This window comes from Phoxinus phoxinus, assembly GCF_949152265.1.
Source record: "Phoxinus phoxinus genome assembly, chromosome: 4".
Lineage (NCBI taxonomy): Eukaryota > Metazoa > Chordata > Actinopteri > Cypriniformes > Leuciscidae > Phoxinus > Phoxinus phoxinus.
Window position 1 is genome coordinate 32,168,868 of NC_136879.1, and position 18,505 is coordinate 32,187,372.

The following is an 18,505-nucleotide window of genomic DNA, read 5'->3' on the forward strand; positions in this document are numbered from 1 at the left end:
AATGCATTCTTCCACAAGCGAAGTGTTAGAAAAAATAACGGCAGTAATGTTATCCATTCAAACTGTTCCCATTGAACATTTATAACCTAATGTTGTTGATAACTGAGACCTCCAAATCAGAGACATGTGATCACTGATATACTGCATATGCACTGTTGTCTGAACTTCCTACAGTGAGACTTTTCAGCATATTGTAATTACAACCCTTTCCCCAGAAGCTGTGAAGTATCAGGTCTATGACACTCCGCTGGCACAGGTGAGGGAGGTGCTAAGCAGCCTGTGTCCTATCAGTGACAGGGGGATATCTTTGGAGATGTTTGGCTGGATCAGGCAGTCAGGATAGGCCCCATGACCCCCTTGGTAAAACAACGGGTTCATTCTTTGCTCCGCTGCTGACCTCATTGTCTCTTTGTGAAGTGAAAATCCAGAGTTGCATTCTGCTCAATGGTCAGACAGCTGCTGGTGTGTAGCATCTCTGCTGTGATGGAGGTGAGTGGATGAGAGAGAGTCCGAGCAGCTGCCGCCAGGAAACCCCTGGATCCAAACAACCAAAACATGGTGAGTCCCGGTGTACTGGAATTCAGTGGCTTATCTTTATTCTATTATAATATTTAGAAAGATGATGTTTATTTGGTGCGTCAATATGAAATTGTGTAGTATTTGTTAGATTTTTGCAACATTAAAGGTGAAAGTCTTTCTAAAATAATGTATTATTATTATTTATAAAATAAATACAATTTAATTTATAAAAAATATACATTAATTTGTTTGCTGTTTAAAATATATTATTTTAGTGAATTAGGTTAATTTAATTTAGTGATGTTGGATAGTGTCAAGTAACATGATTATGATGACTGATTATATTTGCAATATTGCTATCTAGAAAAACGAATTGTGTTTGTTGTTATTTCATTAATACTGTTGGCCTATAAGCTGAAAAAACACTATAAACTTTGTGATGTTATCAATGCATTGCGACTGCTCCTATTTTTTTCCGACTTAAAGGAAAACAATCGATTTGACATGCTCAACTAACACTTATCATCCTAACATGATAGTGTTTTTCTAACACTTCCATTTAGAAGATCATAAAATCAGCACACTAAATCAGAACAAAACATTTGCATGTAATGTCATGTGCTCATTGATAGTTTATTCTTTAAATGGTTCTGAAATAGTTTGTAAAGTACACAGTATATTCATAAAGAAATCTATTGAAATTTTTTTCACAAGACATACAGTAAAATTAGTCAAAAATGTCCATGATTTTTCCAAAAGCTGGGATGGATGAAATGTTGCATTACATTATGAGAACTGGGACTTTAGCTTTGAATAGATTTTTTGTTGTTGCTGTTGTACTGTGCAGATTTTGACAAAGTATATCATCAGGATTTTTTTTTATTGGCTGCCTTTATATATATATACTGACACTCCGATTGATCATATCTTACAGAGTCTCAGTAGAGATGCTGTGGCAGTGATTGAGAATCCTGTGGTGGTCAGTCAGTCTTTCCATACAGAGCATCTGCAGGTGGACAGGATTGAGACGGGACAGAATAATCCCAGCTGGCACAGAGAACTGCAGTTTCTCCATCCAGGCAAGTCTGTTACTAACACACACCTGAGTAGACATCTGTTTCTTTCTTTATAAAAATATATGGCTATTATTTCATTCAGTGTCTGGCAAAGTGTCGGCGCATAAACTGGTGAGAGTGTTTGCAGCTCTGTGTGTACTGTGTCTGCTGGGAGGTGTTGTCATTGGAGTTTGGTTCATAGGTAAGAAGTTAAATCATTCAAAAGCATTGTTCAAATTTTGTGCATTCAAGGCCTGGTTTCAGATTTAGCCAGGATTAGGCCTTGGTTCCAAAACAATGGCACTGACATAGTTTAAGATATGTCAACACAAGTTGCTTTCAGTTAAAACAGCTCAATAATACATTTTAGTCTGGGACTAGGCTTAAGCCTTGTCTGTGAAACCAGTGGTAAATGAAATATTTATGCAGTAAACATTTAATGTTTTTGTCCAGTGAAAATTCTTTTAAGGCCTAATTCAGCTCAGAGCCCCGCGAGCCTGGGAGACGCCAAAGACACGTCCTTCTGCAACATAACCGAGGACATCTCTGTGACAGACCCCAGGAAAGGTATTTGTCCCATGCTTTTTGTGCACAGACAACAACAACAGAGACACAGCGGGTAAACAGCACAGTGGACGTTCATCCAAACTCACTGGCATTACAAACAAAGTGACATAAACAATGCCCTGTGAAAGCTGTAACAAACACATAAACAAGAGAAGCACACTAAAGGGAGAGGAAGTGGAAAACAAGTGGGCTATCCAACTAGTGTTGTAACTAACTGAAAGAAGCAACGCTACTAACTTTGAGTTCATTGTAGAGGGATAGTTCAGTGGTTCAGTGTAACTTTTACAGTATGCTTTTAGAAAATGTTACACTGCTGGTTTTAATGTCTGAGCTAATGGAATAGTCAAACATGGCTAAACAGTCATTTCTCTCAAATGTAACAATGCAAAGTCTCTCTACTCTACCTCTACTCCCTCATATGAAAGCCCTGAAAAGTATGATGCTTTAGTAAATTGGTTTATCTTAAAACGGTACTCCCAGTAATAGCGCTGGATAGTCCTAAATTGCCCTCTCCTTCATATGAAATCCTTAAAAAATGTGATTTATAGTGAAACTTTCATCCTAAACTTTGATGTAAGTGAAAACAGTTCATGTTCATCACTGTTCATGTAAATGAACCGATTTGAAAAAAGTATTCGCCCATTCCAGTCGCCCATGTAACACTGTGGATTGAATGATTTTTGTTAAAAACATTTTTTTCGTTTTTTTTTTTTAATTTTCCGTTTTCAGTTCAATTTACTGGGTTTTTGTTGTTTTTTTATAATTTTTTTGTAATGTTTTAATTAATTTTTATTACAGGTTTAATTTTCCAAATGTTTTTTTTCTATTAGCTGTAATAGAAAACGTTTTTTTTATATATTTTTTTTGTTATTGTTATTTCAAGTCATCATTAGCTACACATCTTTTAAAAATGGTTTTACGTTTAGTTTTAGTTAACTATAATAACCCTGCTGGGGTTGCTGTGGATGGTTATTTGTGTCTGGAGTGCTAGAGAGAGGGAAGAAAAGAATCGAAAATAAATATCCTCATGCATGCTGCTCAATTGTTTGTGTGTTCAGTCGGTTATGTAAATGATGGTGTTTTTGTTGTATTTAATATAAATGTACCTGTTCAAGCCTGATGCACCTTAATGAGGTTACAAAATACAACAATTTCAACACAATCCTTTTTATTTGAAAAAGATCCTTTAAACAAATTCAATTAAAGCCTCATATCTCATGACAGCAGTCCCATCCACAGCGCTACAGTTTGTTGTTTTAGGAGTGATTTTGACTGAATGGGGCTCAGTGTTTTACAGGATCAGTGTGGAGAACTCTCTTCTGGAGATCCAGCTGGAGAAGCTACAGACGTGGCTGCCCGTATGTTACGAGAGGTGGAACTCTTCTCTGGGAACACTCGTATGTCGACAGCTGGGCTATCTGAGGTGAGCATGCTGACAGCTGAATCACACACACACACACTTACAGCTCTCAGCACCTTTCACTTGAGTAGCAGCTGTGGCTGTTTTCTGTAGGTCAACCATTCATAGCAGTGTTGAAATGTACTTTGAAGTCCGTTCTAATTCAAAGCATGACATGTGCCGAGTACAGGCATTTCGAAGAATATTAAAGAGATAGTTCACCTACAAAAGAAAACTCTGTCATCATTTGCTCACCTTTGTCACTCCAAAGCTGTATGACTTCTGTGGAACTCAATGCCCGGTTCCACAGATGAGGCTTAAGCCTAACCTCAGGCTAAAATGCATGTTTGAGCAGTCAACTTCCACTTTTTCACTGATATATGTCATTGTTTTGTCTCAATATGCACACCAGTAATGTTTTTTTTCTAAGACATGTTTATAAAAAGCTACTTAAATATCCTAATTTAACCAAGGCCGACTCCTGTCTTAATCTAAGCCCTGTCTATGAAACCAGGCCAATAGGAAATATTTAGCAGAATCTTAAAGCTGCTATTTTTTGATGTAATGAAAGTGAAAAGTGGTCCGAAAAGGATGAAAAAGCACAATGAAAGTTAACGTAGAGCATACAACTGTAGAAATATGCTTAAACGCAAACATGATCTGATGGCTACAGTGAACAGCAAGAAATTTGGAATGACATTAGAATTAGTTAATGATGTTGGAGTTTTATTAATTTATTTTAATTTAAAAAAAAGATTAGCAAGTGTGGCAATCTGAGTTTTGTCAAACAACCTCTTCTTTCAGATTATCGAAGCACAAAGGGGTGAATCTGACTGATATTGGGCCGAACTACACAGATGGATTTGTCCAAATCGCCTCAGAACACCAAAGCAATTTGGAGAGTTTATGGCGTTTCAGGTGATCAAGAAATCATTTTAATGGATGAGTTTCCAGAAAAACAACTGTCATAAGTTTAATCATTTTTTTTTTCTTTTTCTTTACTCTAGAGGAAGCTGTAGTACAGGAAAGGTTATAGCATTAAAATGTTTTGGTGAGTCTTAACTTAATATATAAGTCTGAAATAATACTTCCTATCCACATACGCTATCTATCTGAGTCTGTTTGCTCGTAATTTGTTTCCTTATAGAGTGTGGGACCAGAGCAAAGTTACCCAGGATTATTGGAGGAGTGGAAGCCACTCTGGGCAGATGGCCCTGGCAAGTGAGTCTCTACTACAGCAACCGTCACATCTGCGGAGGATCCATCATCACCCACCAGTGGATAGTTACAGCTGCTCATTGTGTCCACAAGTAAGATTCTACATTTACATTAAAATCGACATGAAATGGAAGTTGCAATAGTCTTTTCTTCCCTGTTACGGCGTACAGTATATCAAAGTCAAACGGCTTCTCGAACAAAACAAACATGTAGGACGGGACTTGATTTTGCCCATTGGGAATTGATTGGATTGTTTTGGTTACTATTGCTGCACTAATGAGGGACAGGTTGTCGACCCTGTGGTCAATTAAAATGGTCAATTTAAATTTCATGATGACTTTTCATGAGTTATTTGGGTGAATCTCACAAAACCTGTCATAAACCTAAACAAGAACCCTATAACCAAAAAAACAAAACAAAAAAAAACAGGGTTAAGTATGTTTAAACCCCAAAAGGACATGTTTTTTTTGTGAGACTCACCCACTGGAACAATGTAGTTGTTGACAGTAGTGTTGGAATGTGGTGCAGTGAATACAAAAGGTACAGGATTAAATAGATGACTGCACTGCAACATAATACATAATGCCAGTAAAGTTTTTTAACAAGTTACATGTAGGGCTCTGCAAAGGAATTTATTATAAGCAAATTAAAGGGATAGTTCACCCAAAAATTCAAATTCTGTCATTAATTACTCACCCTCATGTCGTTCCAAAGCCTTTCGACTTTCGTTCATCTTCAGAACACAAATTAAGATCTTTTTGATGAAATTTGAGAGATTTCTGTCCCTCCATGTGCAACTACCTCTTTGACGCTTCTAAAAGTTCTTAAAGAGATTGTAAAACTAATCCTTATGAATTGCAGTTTAGTCCAAATTTTCTAAAGAGACTCGATCACTTTATAGGATGAACAGATTTAATTTAGGCTTTTATTCACATATAAACATTCAGCAACTCACACATCAGTTGTGGTAAACGGAAGCTCAAACGTGTTCGCTTGACGTGCAAGAACCAAAGAGGTTCATTCTTGTTACACAGCACTTTTGAGCTTCCGCAAGAGCCAATGAGGTTTGTTTACGCCTGTCAATCAGGTTTGATTGAGCTTCTGTTTGCTAATCAATGTTTATGTGAATAAAAGCCTTAATTCAATCTGTTCATCATATAAAGCCACCGTGTCGCTTCAGATAATTTGGACTACCAGTAAACTGCTCAATTCATAAGGATTAGTTTTACAATCTCTTTAAGAACTTTTTGAAGTGTCCAAGTGGTAGTTGCGTAGGCTGTCAATGGAGGGACAGAAATCCCTCAGATTTCATTAAAAATATCTTAATTTGTGTTCCGAATATGAATAAAAGTTTTACGGGAACGACATGAGGGTGAGTAAATGATGACAGAATTTTCATTTTTGGGTGAACTATCCCTTTAAGTGTGTTTATGGTCTGATTTGCTTACTGAAGCTACAGGCTACCTCAAGTGTCCAGTTGGGTGGTTTATGCTGGAATTATAACCAGTAATTCAGCTAAACTGGCTGAATACCAAGGCTTTGCTGTGGAGAGGATCATCTACAACAAGAATTACAACCACAGGACTCATGACAACGATATCGCTTTGGTTAAATTAAGAACTCCTTTGAACTTCTCAGGTGACCGATACTTTATTAATCACATGTATAGTATGTGCACCACTGTATGTCATGTATCTCATTAGGCTTATCTGCTATTTCTTTCTTTACACGTTTAGACACCATCAGACCTGTGTGTCTACCGCAGTATGACCGTGATCTCCCAGGTGGGACCCAGTGCTGGATCTCTGGTTGGGGATATACACAGCCAGATGACGGTACTGTTATTCTTCAAATGAAACTCAATGAGGGCCTCTAGCGGCCAAAACACGTCCATAATCCCCACATACTATTTAAGATCATTTTATGATTGCTGTCATAAGACATTGTACTGTTTGTAAATGTAAATTATGTCCATTCTTTTTTTAAGTTCATATCCCAGAGGTTCTCAAAGAGGCACCTGTACCTTTAATAAGTACAAAGAAATGCAATAGCTCTTGCATGTACAATGGAGAGATCACTCCTCGAATGCTTTGTGCAGGGTATACAGAGGGAAAAGTAGATGCATGTCAGGTGAGCTCCATGTATGTTACTCAAAATGCATGCTATGTGTAGAATGTTTTTCACAAATATATGATATTGAAATAATAATGGATCTTCATTTTCTTAGGGGGACAGTGGAGGCCCTCTGGTTTGCCAGGATGAAAATGTTTGGAGGCTGGTTGGTGTTGTTAGCTGGGGAACAGGCTGTGCTGAGCCAAACCATCCAGGGGTTTATACAAAAGTGGCTGAGTTTTTAGGGTGGATATATGAGATTATCGAGGTAAGTAAATGAAGAGACAATGGCCCTTGAAAGACAAACTGCTATTAACTTCCTTTTGTGCTCTTGCATCCTGATTCCTGTCCTAGAGCTACTAAAGACTGATGTTTGATAGTAGAAGAGAAGAGAAGAATATCCTGACCTGTGGCCTTTTTATTTTATTTATTATATTTTACTATGTAAAGCCTCAACATTTACACAAAAAGGTAAAGATTACATTTAGATGTTTGTACATTACATGTTTACTGTTGTGTTAGCCTTATCAAGAAAATTGTGGTTTTAAAATAAACGTTTGTTATTTACAACAGAGAACAATGTGAGCTGTTCAGTTCATTGTTTTATTCAAATTAAACTTCATTCTAAAAAAAAAAGAAAACAGGCGCTTCATTGTAACAGAAAATGTTGTTGTTTAAATTTTTTGCAAAGTTAGATTTTATGTTGTTGTTGTGGCATGTTTGGAATGTTTAATCAAGTGTATTAGGCCGGGAGCCAGGTCCACTCCTCAGGATGTTTTTTGCTACCTTTTTTTCACTATTATTTCCTATTATCTTATACCTTGGGCCATTCCAAGTTGATAATGACCACCCCCAACTCGGCCCCGTTTGGTCTCAGGGGCCCAAAAACTCCCTTTTTGGGAAAAGCTTTTGACGGAATTATGTAATTGTGAATATTAAGGTACTGCAGCTACATAAATGGTCATATAACCCTAAAATTTTGCATGGTGTATCCTGACACATAGGGGAAACTAGCAGAAAAAGATTCTGGGGATTTCTGCCTTTTTGCTGTCAAATATCACCATCAACATACCCCAAAAGACCAAAAAATGTCTGTCCGCCTGACAAATTGTCATCAAAAGTGATAATTTTCAAGCATTTTATTATACATATCACTGCCTCAAATGTACATGAAAAACTTCCCAAGTTTATAAGCTTCAATTTAAGACCAAGATGTCCTTTCTGCCTAGTGGATTACAGCTGGTATAACCAAAGTTCTCCCCTGTACCCCAAATCGGAGGAACAGAACTTTCAAGCATTACCATTCCAGATATGGGATTAACCCCTTATATTGGCATCAGCCATTACATATTTAAAACAGTAATATTCTATACTAAACCTAAACTAATCTTGACAAACTATATATCATTTGAAAACTTACAATCTCTAGTTTACATATTTGGTGACTGATTTTCAAAATAAATTACTGTGGAGCCGTAATTTATCAATTTGCAACAATAATATTTTCATACTCCTAAGGCGTGTTCAGACCTTTATTTTGAAATAGTGATGAACATGAAAAATCATAAAAGAATGGTAGAAACCTCAGTTTGTTTTCATGCCAAGAGTTCAAAAGATAGCATCCAATTAATTATTTTAGAAAAAAAGGTCTGAAAATGTTTTAAATATAAAGAAAAAAATAATAGATTCACCATTTGTGATGTGGCAGCGAGCTATAATGCACATACGTGTTCTTTTTGTGTTTCTTAGAGGTTGAATTCATTTCAAAATCTGCCAAACTTCCAATACTACTTCTGAATGGAATGTCTACTTCATAAATTGTATGAAAATTGTAAAAATAATGGTTCAGATCACTCAAACAACAAATGGAAATAGAGGCGCCCTTATATGGGCAGTAATGTCAACTAGTGAAAAAGTTTGGTACTGCGCCCAAACAAAATCTCACTGAAAGCTTATTTTTTGAGATGTCAACCTAAAATTTGAAACACAACTTGTTCAGATTTCTGGCTTTGATTTATTTGCATTTTTAGAGTCCACCAGGTTTTGAAAATATATATTTTATATAAAATATGAATAGGCCTAATAAAAAAATAAAAAAATCGTATAATTGAGAAAATCGCCTTTACAGTTGTGCATTTATGTTCCCGATTGTGCTTCACTCACAAAAATAAATGTTTTATATATTTAAGGTAGGAAATTTACTAAATATCTTAATGGAACATGATATTTACTTAATATCCTAATGATTTTTGGCATTAAAAAAAAATCGATCATTTTGAACCATACAATGAATTGTTGGCTTTTGCCACAAAATATACCCGTGCGACTTGTGACTGGTTTTGTGATCCAGGATCACATTTATTAAAGTCCACAAAGTCCTCGCAACACAAGGAATAAAGATGACTATTGTACATTCTGTTATCAAAAAGCTAACCTTCAATAGAGTAAACGTTAGTAACCTTCTGTACAGGTAAACATTCTTTACAGCCAAATGGTGAAACTAAAATACAGCTCAAACATAAAATAGAAAACATTTATTTGGTTCTTAGACCTTTTTGCTGCTTATCCATGATGTCGCCCTCAGACCATAGTGGTTCTAGCTTGCCTGTCTGTGTGTTTATGTGAAATCCATGGTTGGCTTTTTGATAACAGACTGCATACCAAAGCCATCTTTATTCCTTGTTTTGTGAGGACTTTGTGGACTTTAATAAATCTCACATTTGGCCCCTCCTTGAACTACCACCTTACCGTGGTGGAGGGGTTTGAGTACCCGAATGATCCTAGGAGCTATGTTGTCCGGGGCTATATGCCCCTGGTAGGGTCTGCCAAGGCAAACAGATGACGGGACAGACTAAGAGCAGTTCAAAAACCCTTTATGCTAGAATAAAAAGCGCCCTGAATGGAGCAGCCGGGGCCCTACCCTGGAGCCAGGCCCGGGGCTCATATGCCTCCCCCCATGGGGCCCAACGGGGTTCAGCCCGAAGGAGCGACGTGGGGCTGCCCTCCCGTGGGCTCACCACCACCGGTGCAAAGTGGATCAGGCGGCAGTCGAAGGCGGGGGCCTCGACAACCCGATCCCTGGACACGGAAACTAGCTTTAGGGACGTGGAACGTCACCTCGCTGAAGGAGCCTGAGATTGTGCGTGAGGTTGAGAGGTTCCAACTAGAGATAGTCGGGATCACCTCCACGCACGGCTTGGGCTCTGGAACCACGCCCCTTGAGAGAGCATGGACTCTTTACCACTCTGGAGTTGCCCATGGTGAGAGGCGGCGGGCTGGTGTGGGTTTGCTTATAGCCCCCTTGCTCAGCCGCCATGTGTTGGAGTTCACCCTGCTAAATGAGAGGGTATAGTTCTCTCACTTTCGTTTGTGCCTACGAGCCGAACGGCAGTGCAGAGTACCCGACCTTCTTGGGGTCTCTGGGAGGGGTGCTGGAAAGTGCTCCAACTGGGGACTCCGTTGTTCTACTGGGGGACTTCAACGCCCACGTGGGCAGCGACAGTGACACCTGGAGGGGGGTGATTGGGAGGAAAGGCTCCCCTGATCTGAACCCGAGCAGTGTTCTGTTATTGGACTTCTGTGCTAGTTGCAGCTTGTCCATAACGAACACCATGTTCATCGGTGCACGTGGCACCAGGACACCCTAGGCCGGAGGTCGATGATCGACTTTGTGGTTGTTTCATCTGGCCTCCGGCCGTATGTCTTGGGTGAAGAGAGGGGCGGAGCTGTCAACTGATCACCCCCTGTTGGTGAGTTTGATCTGATGGCAGGGGAGGAAGCTGGTTAGACTCGGCAGACCCAAACGTACTGTGTGGGTCTGTTGGGAACGAGTCCCCTGTCAGAGAGATCTTCAACTTCCACCTCTGCCGGAATTTCGACCGGATCCCGAGGGTGTCTGGAGATATTGAGTCCGAGTGGACCATGTTCTCCACCTCCATTGTCGAAGTGGCCGCTCGGAGCTGTGGCCATAAGGTCTGCGGTGCCTGTCGAGGCGGCAATCCCCGAACCCGGTGGTGGACACCGGAAGTAAGGGATGCCATCAAGCTGAAGGAGTCCTATTGGGCCTGGCTGGCTTGTGGGACACTTGAGGCAGCTGAATGGTACTGGCAGGCCAAGCGGACTGCAGTCCGGGTGGTTGTGAAGGCAAAAAATCGGACCTGGGAGGAGTTTGGTGAGGCCATGGAGAAGGACTACCGGTTGGCCTTAAAGAGATTCTGACAAACCGTCCGACGCCTCAGGAGAGGGAAGCAGTGCCCTACCAACACTGTTTACAGTGGAGGTGGGCAGCTGTTGACCTCAACTGGGGATGTCGTCGGACGGTGGAAGGAATACTTAGAGGATCCCACCTACACGTCTTTCATTGAGGAAGCAGAGGCTGAGGGCTCGGAGGTGAACTTGTCCATCACCCAAGCTGAAGTCACTGAGGTAGTCAAGAAGCTCCTTGGTGGCGGATGAGATCCACTCTGAGTACCTCAAGTGTCTGGATGTTGTGGGGCTGTCTTGGCTGACACGCCTCTGCAATATCATATGGCGGTCAGGGACAGTAACTTTGGGCTGAGAGACCGGGGTGGTGGTCCTTCTTTTTAAGAAGGGGGACCGGAAGGTTTGTTCCAACTACAGGGGGATCACACTCCTCAGCCTCCCCGGGAAAGTCTATGCCAGGGTACTGGAGAGGAGAATTCGGCCGATAGTAGAACCTCGAGTTCACGAACAGTGAATTCAGTGCGGAACAGTCCGGTTTTCGTCTCGGTCGTGGAACTCCAATGAACATGTGCTTTGTGGATTTGGAGAAGGCATTCGACTGTGTCCATCACCGTGTCCTGTGAAGGGTGCTCTGGGAGTATGGGGTCCGGGGCCCTTTGCTAAGGGCTGTCCGGTCCCTGTACGACTGGAACAGGAGCTTGGTTTGCATTGCTGGCAGTAAGTCAGACTTGTTCCCGGTGCATGTTTGACTTTGCAACCAGTTCTGTTCATAACTTTTATGGACAGAATTTCTAGGCGCAGCCAGGGGCTGGAGGGGGGCCGGAGGGGGTCCGTTTTGGGGACCACACAATTTCATCTCTGCTTTTTGTGGATGAATTTGTCGTGCTGGCCCCATCAGACCCAGGACCTTCAGCATGCACTAGGACGGTTTTCAGCCAAGTGTGAAGCTGCTGGGATGAGAATCAGCACCTCCAAATCCGGCCGCCTTGGTTCTCAGTCGGAAAAGGGTGGCTTGCACACTTCAGGTTGGTGGAGAGTTCCTGCCTCAAGTGGGGGAGTTCAAGTATCTTGGGGTCTTGTTCACGAGTGAGGGAAGGATGGAACGGGAGATTGACAGACGGATCAGTGCAGCTTCTGCAGTAATGCGGTCGATGTACCGGTCTGTCGTGGTGAAGAAGGAGCTGAGCTGCAAGGTAAAGCTCTCGATTTACCGGTCAATCTACGTTCCTACCCTCACCTATGGTCTTGAGCTGTGGGTCCTGACCGAAAGGAGAAGATCCCGGATACAGGCGGTCGAAATGAGCTTTCTCCAGAGTGGCGATCCCTTAGAGATAGGGTGAGGAGCTCGGTCACTCAGGAGGAGCTCAAAGTAGAGCTGCTGCTCCTCCACATCGAGAGGGGCCAGCTGAGGTGACTCGGGCATCTGTTCCGGATGCCTCTTGGACGCCTTCCCGGGAAGGTGTTCTGGCGCATCCAACCGGGAGTAGACCCTGGGGAAGACCTAGGACACGCTGGAGAGACTATGTCTATGTGTGTCCCCCCGGAAGAGCTGGAGGAAGTGTCTGGGGAGAGGGAAGTCTAGAAGTCTGGGCATCTCTGCTTAGACTGCTGCCCCCGCGACCCGGCCCCGGGTAAGCGGAAGATGGATGGATGGACATTTGGTTAATTGATTTTGTGTGATTGTACCCTATGTTGCACCCTGACCTTAGTCCACCTAGGGGCATAACATTACTGAATAAACATCGTGCAATTCACTTCATATAGTATAGCAGTATGTAAGTCAAGTCTCAACTCTTTTTAGAAGTATTGTTCTTATGCAAAAAATATGCTTAACTCCTTAAGCGGCACCCCCCTTTTTTTTAATAGACATGAAAATGCACATTCCAAACTTAAATGGTTGTAATTCAAGAATGCTTTACATCTGAATATAGATGTAAGATTGGTTTTGTTTTAAAGAAGACATTTGGCAGATTTTTGTAGAAGTGAAATAAATTAAGAAAGTTAAACAGAAAAAAAGTTATATAAGTTTGAGTTTATGGAACTGTACACAGTTAAAAATTGTATTATTCATTATTCATATTTTATATGAAATATATATTTTCAAAACCTGGTGGATTTAAAAAAAAATCTAAGCCAAAAATCTGAACAAGTTGTGTTTCAAATTTTGGGTTGACATCTCAAAAAATAAGCTTTCAGTGAGATTTTGTTTGGGCGCAGTACCAAACTTTTTCACTAGTTGACATTACTGCCCATATAAGGGCGCCTCTATTTCCATTTGTTGTTTGAGTGATCTGAACCATTATTTTTAAAATTTTCATACAATTTATGAAGTAGACATTCCATTCAGAAGTAGTATTGGAAGTTTGGCAGATTTTGAAATGAATTCAACCTCTAAGAAACACAAAAAGAACATGTATGTGCATTATAGCTCGCTGCCACATCACAAATGGCGAATCTATTATTTTTTTCTTTATATTTAAAACATTTTCAGACCTTTTTTTTCTAAAATAATTAATTGGATGCTATCTTTTGAACTCTTGGCATGAAAACAAACTGAGGTTTCTACCATTCTTTTATGATTTTTCATGTTCATCACTATTTCAAAATAAAGGTCTGAACACGCCTTAGGAGTATGAAAATATGATTGTTGCAAATTGATAAATTACGGCTCCACAGTAATTTATTTTGAAAATCAGTCACCAAATATGTAAACTAGAGATTGTAAGTTTTCAAATGATATATAGATTAGTTTAGGTTTAGTATAGAATATTACTGTTTTAAATATGTAATGGCTGATGCCAATATAAGGGGTTAATCCCATATCTGGAATGGTAATGCTTGAAAGTTCTGTTCCTCCGATTTGGGGTACAGGGGAGAACTTTGGTTATACCAGCTGTAATCCACTAGGCAGAAAGGTCATCTTGGTCTTAAATTGAAGCTTATAAACTTGGGAAGTTTTTCATGTACATTTGAGGCAGTGATATGTATAATAAAATGCTTGAAAATTATCACTTTTGATGACAATTTGTCAGGCGGACAGACATTTTTTGGTCTTTTGGGGTATGTTGATGGTGATATTTGACAGCAAAAAGGCAGAAATCCCCAGAATCTTTTTCTGCTAGTTTCCCCTATGTGTCAGGATACACCATGCAAAATTTTAGGGTTATATGACCATTCATGTAGCTGCAGTACCTTAATATTCACAATTACATAATTCCGTCAAAAGCTTTTCCCAAAAAGGGAGTTTTTGGGCCCCTGAGACCAAACGGGGCCGAGTTGGGGGTGGTCATTATCAACTTGTGATGGCCCAAGGTATAAGATAATAGGAAATAATAGTGAAAAAAAGGTAGCAAAAAACATCCTGAGGAGTGGACCTGGCTCCCGGCCTATATGTCATTAAAGTGAACTTACACCTTGTAATATAGACCTTATTCAGAGCAGCGCCATGACGGGTATGAAACGAGGCTGACATATAAGGATCAGTTATAATTTTCCACAGTTATTCTTTTTGTTGTTGTTGTTGTTGTTTTGATAACGAGTAAGATATGTGTGTGTTGCAGTGTTTTGTCTGCAGAACAGTAGCTACAACCCACTGAAGAGATAGGCCTATGTCTAGTCTATCCCTCACAGCCTCTTTCATTCCAGTTCAAAGATGGCGCTGCTGTAAATAAGGTCTAATTGATTTCATCAAGAGAAGAGGGTAACGCTAACGTCAACTGTAACTGTTAAGCCTCGTCCCATCACAGTTTCTTGTGGTTACTTTAAATTGTGTTTTGTTTGTTTTTACAAAAAAATATTATTGAGTACAAATATCTTTAGTAAGACAAAACTCTATTTAAGGCTATTTAAAAGAGCCTCAGTTGGGGATTCGGTTTACTGGTGCCTGGAAGCAGTTATTTTGACTAAACAACGCCATCTATCGGAAGAACAGTGCATGTGTTAGATTAGTTTCTATGGTAACCTTTGAGTTCAACAAGGTGGGGACAAAAAACTGTCCGGGACTGAACATTTGCTAGCTCTTCTACAAAATATTATCGTTTTTCCAAGTGTTTGTTACTAAATATAGTATCTGCGAAACGTCCGTTTTGTTCCAAACATTTTTAGTTGGCTATTAGTCATATTAACTTTTCTTTTAACTTAGTTGTTACAGTTGTTTTGATACATTTCAAGTATGGCAATTCCTGGCTATGATAACGTTAATAAAGGAGCTCTGCAGCAGGTGAATCAGTTATGGTCGATGTTAGATGACATGTCTCAGAATGATCCGGAGGCCTACAGGACCTTCATTGAACGCCAGATACGCGAGGGAGCGGAGTTTCACTCCCCGCCGGAGCCGCACGCCTGCATCCGCACTTCTGTAACGTTACTGGTAAACCACCATCAACCTTTAACGAAACTCTGCTTTGACTGATTTTATAGATCTTATCAAACAAATCGACCACTGCAGTTGCAAGTGAAACTCCAAGTTTGAATATCGTGCAAAAGTTTATAACGTTATATTTCAGTAATTCAACTTAAAAGGTGAAACTAATATATTATATAGCCTAGACTCATTACAAGCAAAGTGAGATATTTCAAGCCTGTAGCCTATTTGTTATAATTTTGATGATTAGGCTATGGCTTACAGCTTATGAAAACCCCAAAGTCAAAATTAGAATATTGTGAAAAAGTTTTCATAGCTGTAAGTCATAATCATCAAAATTATAACAAATAAAGGCTTGATTTTAAATATCTCACTTTGCATGTAAGGAGTCTATAATATATTAGTTGCACCTTTTTAAGTTGAATTACTGAAATGAATGAACTTTTGCACGATATTCGAGTTTCACATATGAGAGTAGTTTAGAGGCCTTATCATTTGATTTGATGGTGTAAACATACATGGTATTACCATGTTTTTGGACTTTACTGATGATAAAGAAGTGGTATTTAAATTTCATCAAACGCTATGAATGTGAATCTGTGATAATCATTTATTATGGCATTTGCATTATTGAACCATGGTGCCACAGTAAAAGTAAAAAATGGATGGCATGTAACTTTACAAATAATTATTAAATCATAAATTATGAAGTGAATTGAGAAATATTTTATGTCTGATTACTTTTCAGGGACCAAAGGAGGATGTATTGTACATCAACATTTGCGGTTGGAAACGCGTACCAGCGGCCACTTCTTACAGCGATCCTGTTCCTGTGTGTGGAGGACGAATGGAGAAAGTAACAGAGGAGAAAGGTACAAATCTCATCATTGCTGCTTTCAAAAGATTTTCTTTAACCAAAAGACTCACTTTTAGGTGGCATTTGTTCCGTTATGCATTGGTTCGTAGTCTTGCATTCCACGTAACTTGCCTGTTAACCTACTTTATTTTGTCCTTGATTAACTTCCTATTTCTTTGACTTGATTCTTAAACACCTTTCTATCTTGAGACATTCTGATTTCCTGTGTGTTTTGCAGAGCGATACAGTGTTGTTGATGTGGCCTTCAACCCTGAGGTTCTGGAAACGACAGAGAAAGAGAAACATGAGAAAGAGCAGCTCCATCTGCTTGCTGTGAACTTCATCCAACAACAGCACAATCTGAGTCTGTCCCAACGCTACAAACTCACCAAAGACAAAATCAAAGGCAGCATTCAGGATATGAAGCAGCGTCTCATGTCACCGCATACACCAGAATCTTCTGCCAATAAGCCACAATCTGAACCAGGTGAAATGCACATGCTTTAGAAATGTAAAGACCGTTTGAGCTTCATCTTACAGGTTTTAAGAGCTACAGAGGTTAACTAGCTAACCTCATTATGAACCAGCTGGAATGCAAATTATGTGATTTTGCAATATTAAAGAGTTAATTCACCCTAAAAATTTAAATTCTGTCATTGATTACTCACCCTCATGTCATTCCAAACCCTCCCCTCCCTCATCTACCACTTTCAGGCCCCAGAAAGGTAGTAAAGACATCATAAAAGTAATCCATGTGACCCAATTGGTTTAACCCCATAATTTTATGAAGCGATGCGAGTGCTTTGTTTGTGCAGAAAAACGTAATTTACCAGTTTATTTGCAAAAATATTAGTTCATACAACAGCATCTGCTCTTGCTTCATAACAACAAGTATGCGTATCAACCATTCACAAAAGGTGCTCTTGTGAACGTGCGTTGGATATTAATATTTAGTAAATAAAGTGGTAAATTATGTGCTTTGTGCATTAAAGTGTCGCTTCATAAAATTGAGGTTAAACCACTTGGGTCACATGGATTACTTTTATGATGTCATACGAAGATGAACTAAGAGTCTAAAGGGTTTGAAATGACACGAGGGTGAATAATTAATAAAAAAATTCATTTTTAAGTGATTTAACCCTTTAAGTGATTCTACCGCTTTTAAAAAAAAAAAATAGCCCCATCACTCCTGCAGCAGATCTCCTCACTGCGATTGGCTGAGACTGAGAGTAATGAGGATTCATCCATCCAACTGAGCATGGAGCGGGAGAAAAAACCAGCCCGATCAGGTCTCATTGAGGTGATCTCCAGCACAGAATCAGACCAATCTCAGCCACAACAACCCCGGCATCATCTCACAGTCTGTCCTGACAGCAGCGGCTCAACTAGGAGCCTGAAGCTGAGTGTGGAGCTTCCTGGAGTGAGATCTGTGTCACAGTGCCAGCTCAGCATCTCTCAGGTCAGTATTCCCGGTATGCCAGCTGTGTGGGGTGAAGTTTTAATTACCAAACAAATGCCTTTTATTTTATCTTATATGTTTCATTATCAGTTTTTCTGTTGGGACTAAATCTAATTTTCCATAGTTCTGATTGAACCTTTCTACAGCCCTTATAGTGTACATATTTTTAAAGGTTTTTATTCATGATGTGGACTCAATAAAGGGATGGTTTTTACTTTCTAGGATGATATTCTCCTGGAAGTTGAGGACATTTATTATCTCCATCTTCCATTTCCTGAGTCGGTGAAAGAGGAGACGTGCATTGCAACGTTTAGTAAGAAGGAACAGACTCTAAATGTTTCAGTGACCGTGTTATGAGAACACTCTTATTAATCAAGAAACCGAGGATATAAACACCTTCCGAATCATTTTTGGAGAAATATATTGTTGTATTATTATTTGTTGTCCCAAAGATAATTAGATGTGCATTCAAATTCAAGGTTACATAATTTCAATGCATTATAATTCATTTTAGGCCCATCTCAAGAGGCATATTCCATTCACAGACAGAACCATCTACTCTTAAATTTATAAGAACCTTAAATGATTAATGTTTGATGTTAAAATTCTGTACTGTTTTGTTTAAATAAACAAATAGAACACTAATATGAGTGGTTTTATACGTATATTTAAAAAAATATATATATGTTTAAAGTGAATTTAGGCATCACAACATTAGAAAGTACAGTATAAAAAATGGAAGCTTATTTTGAGA

At 39.5% G+C, this 18,505-nt stretch overlaps 2 protein-coding genes across 2 annotated transcripts; both read left to right on the top strand.

Moving 5' to 3' along the window:
* Positions 1–89: 89 nt before the first annotated feature.
* On the top strand, positions 90–7,493 carry tmprss5 (transmembrane serine protease 5; the record flags this gene model as incomplete). The annotated part of the gene is given in 15 exon segments (XM_079610827.1): positions 90–126; positions 292–467; positions 471–536; positions 538–558; positions 1,454–1,598; positions 1,678–1,776; positions 2,028–2,141; positions 3,429–3,564; positions 4,345–4,458; positions 4,548–4,591; positions 4,688–4,850; positions 6,212–6,396; positions 6,495–6,593; positions 6,746–6,888; positions 6,986–7,493. Coding segments are annotated over 15 exon segments (1,707 nt in total). The 3' UTR covers positions 7,151–7,493.
* Positions 7,494–14,948: 7,455 nt separating this feature from the next.
* pih1d2 (PIH1 domain containing 2) lies at positions 14,949–18,394 on the top strand. Its single transcript, XM_079611374.1, has 5 exons — positions 14,949–15,442; positions 16,185–16,308; positions 16,531–16,779; positions 17,471–17,751; positions 17,974–18,394. The coding sequence occupies exons 1-5, from the start codon at positions 15,245–15,247 to the stop codon at positions 18,106–18,108; spliced, it is 987 nt and encodes a 328-aa protein (XP_079467500.1). The 5' UTR covers positions 14,949–15,244; the 3' UTR covers positions 18,109–18,394.
* The last annotated feature ends 111 nt before the right edge of the window (positions 18,395–18,505 follow it).

What these genes read in the sequence shown, in the direction of transcription:
- pih1d2 (XM_079611374.1), top strand. Translation starts at nt 15,245, where the DNA reads ATGGCAATTCCTGGCTATGATAACGTTAATAAAGGAGCTCTGCAGCAG. An exon ending in GCACTTCTGTAACGTTACTG is followed by an intron (nt 15,443 to 16,184) that starts GTAAACCACCAT and finishes ATTACTTTTCAG; the next exon opens with GGACCAAAGGAGGATGTATT. An exon ending in TAAGCCACAATCTGAACCAG is followed by an intron (nt 16,780 to 17,470) that starts GTGAAATGCACA and finishes AAAAAAAAATAG; the next exon opens with CCCCATCACTCCTGCAGCAG.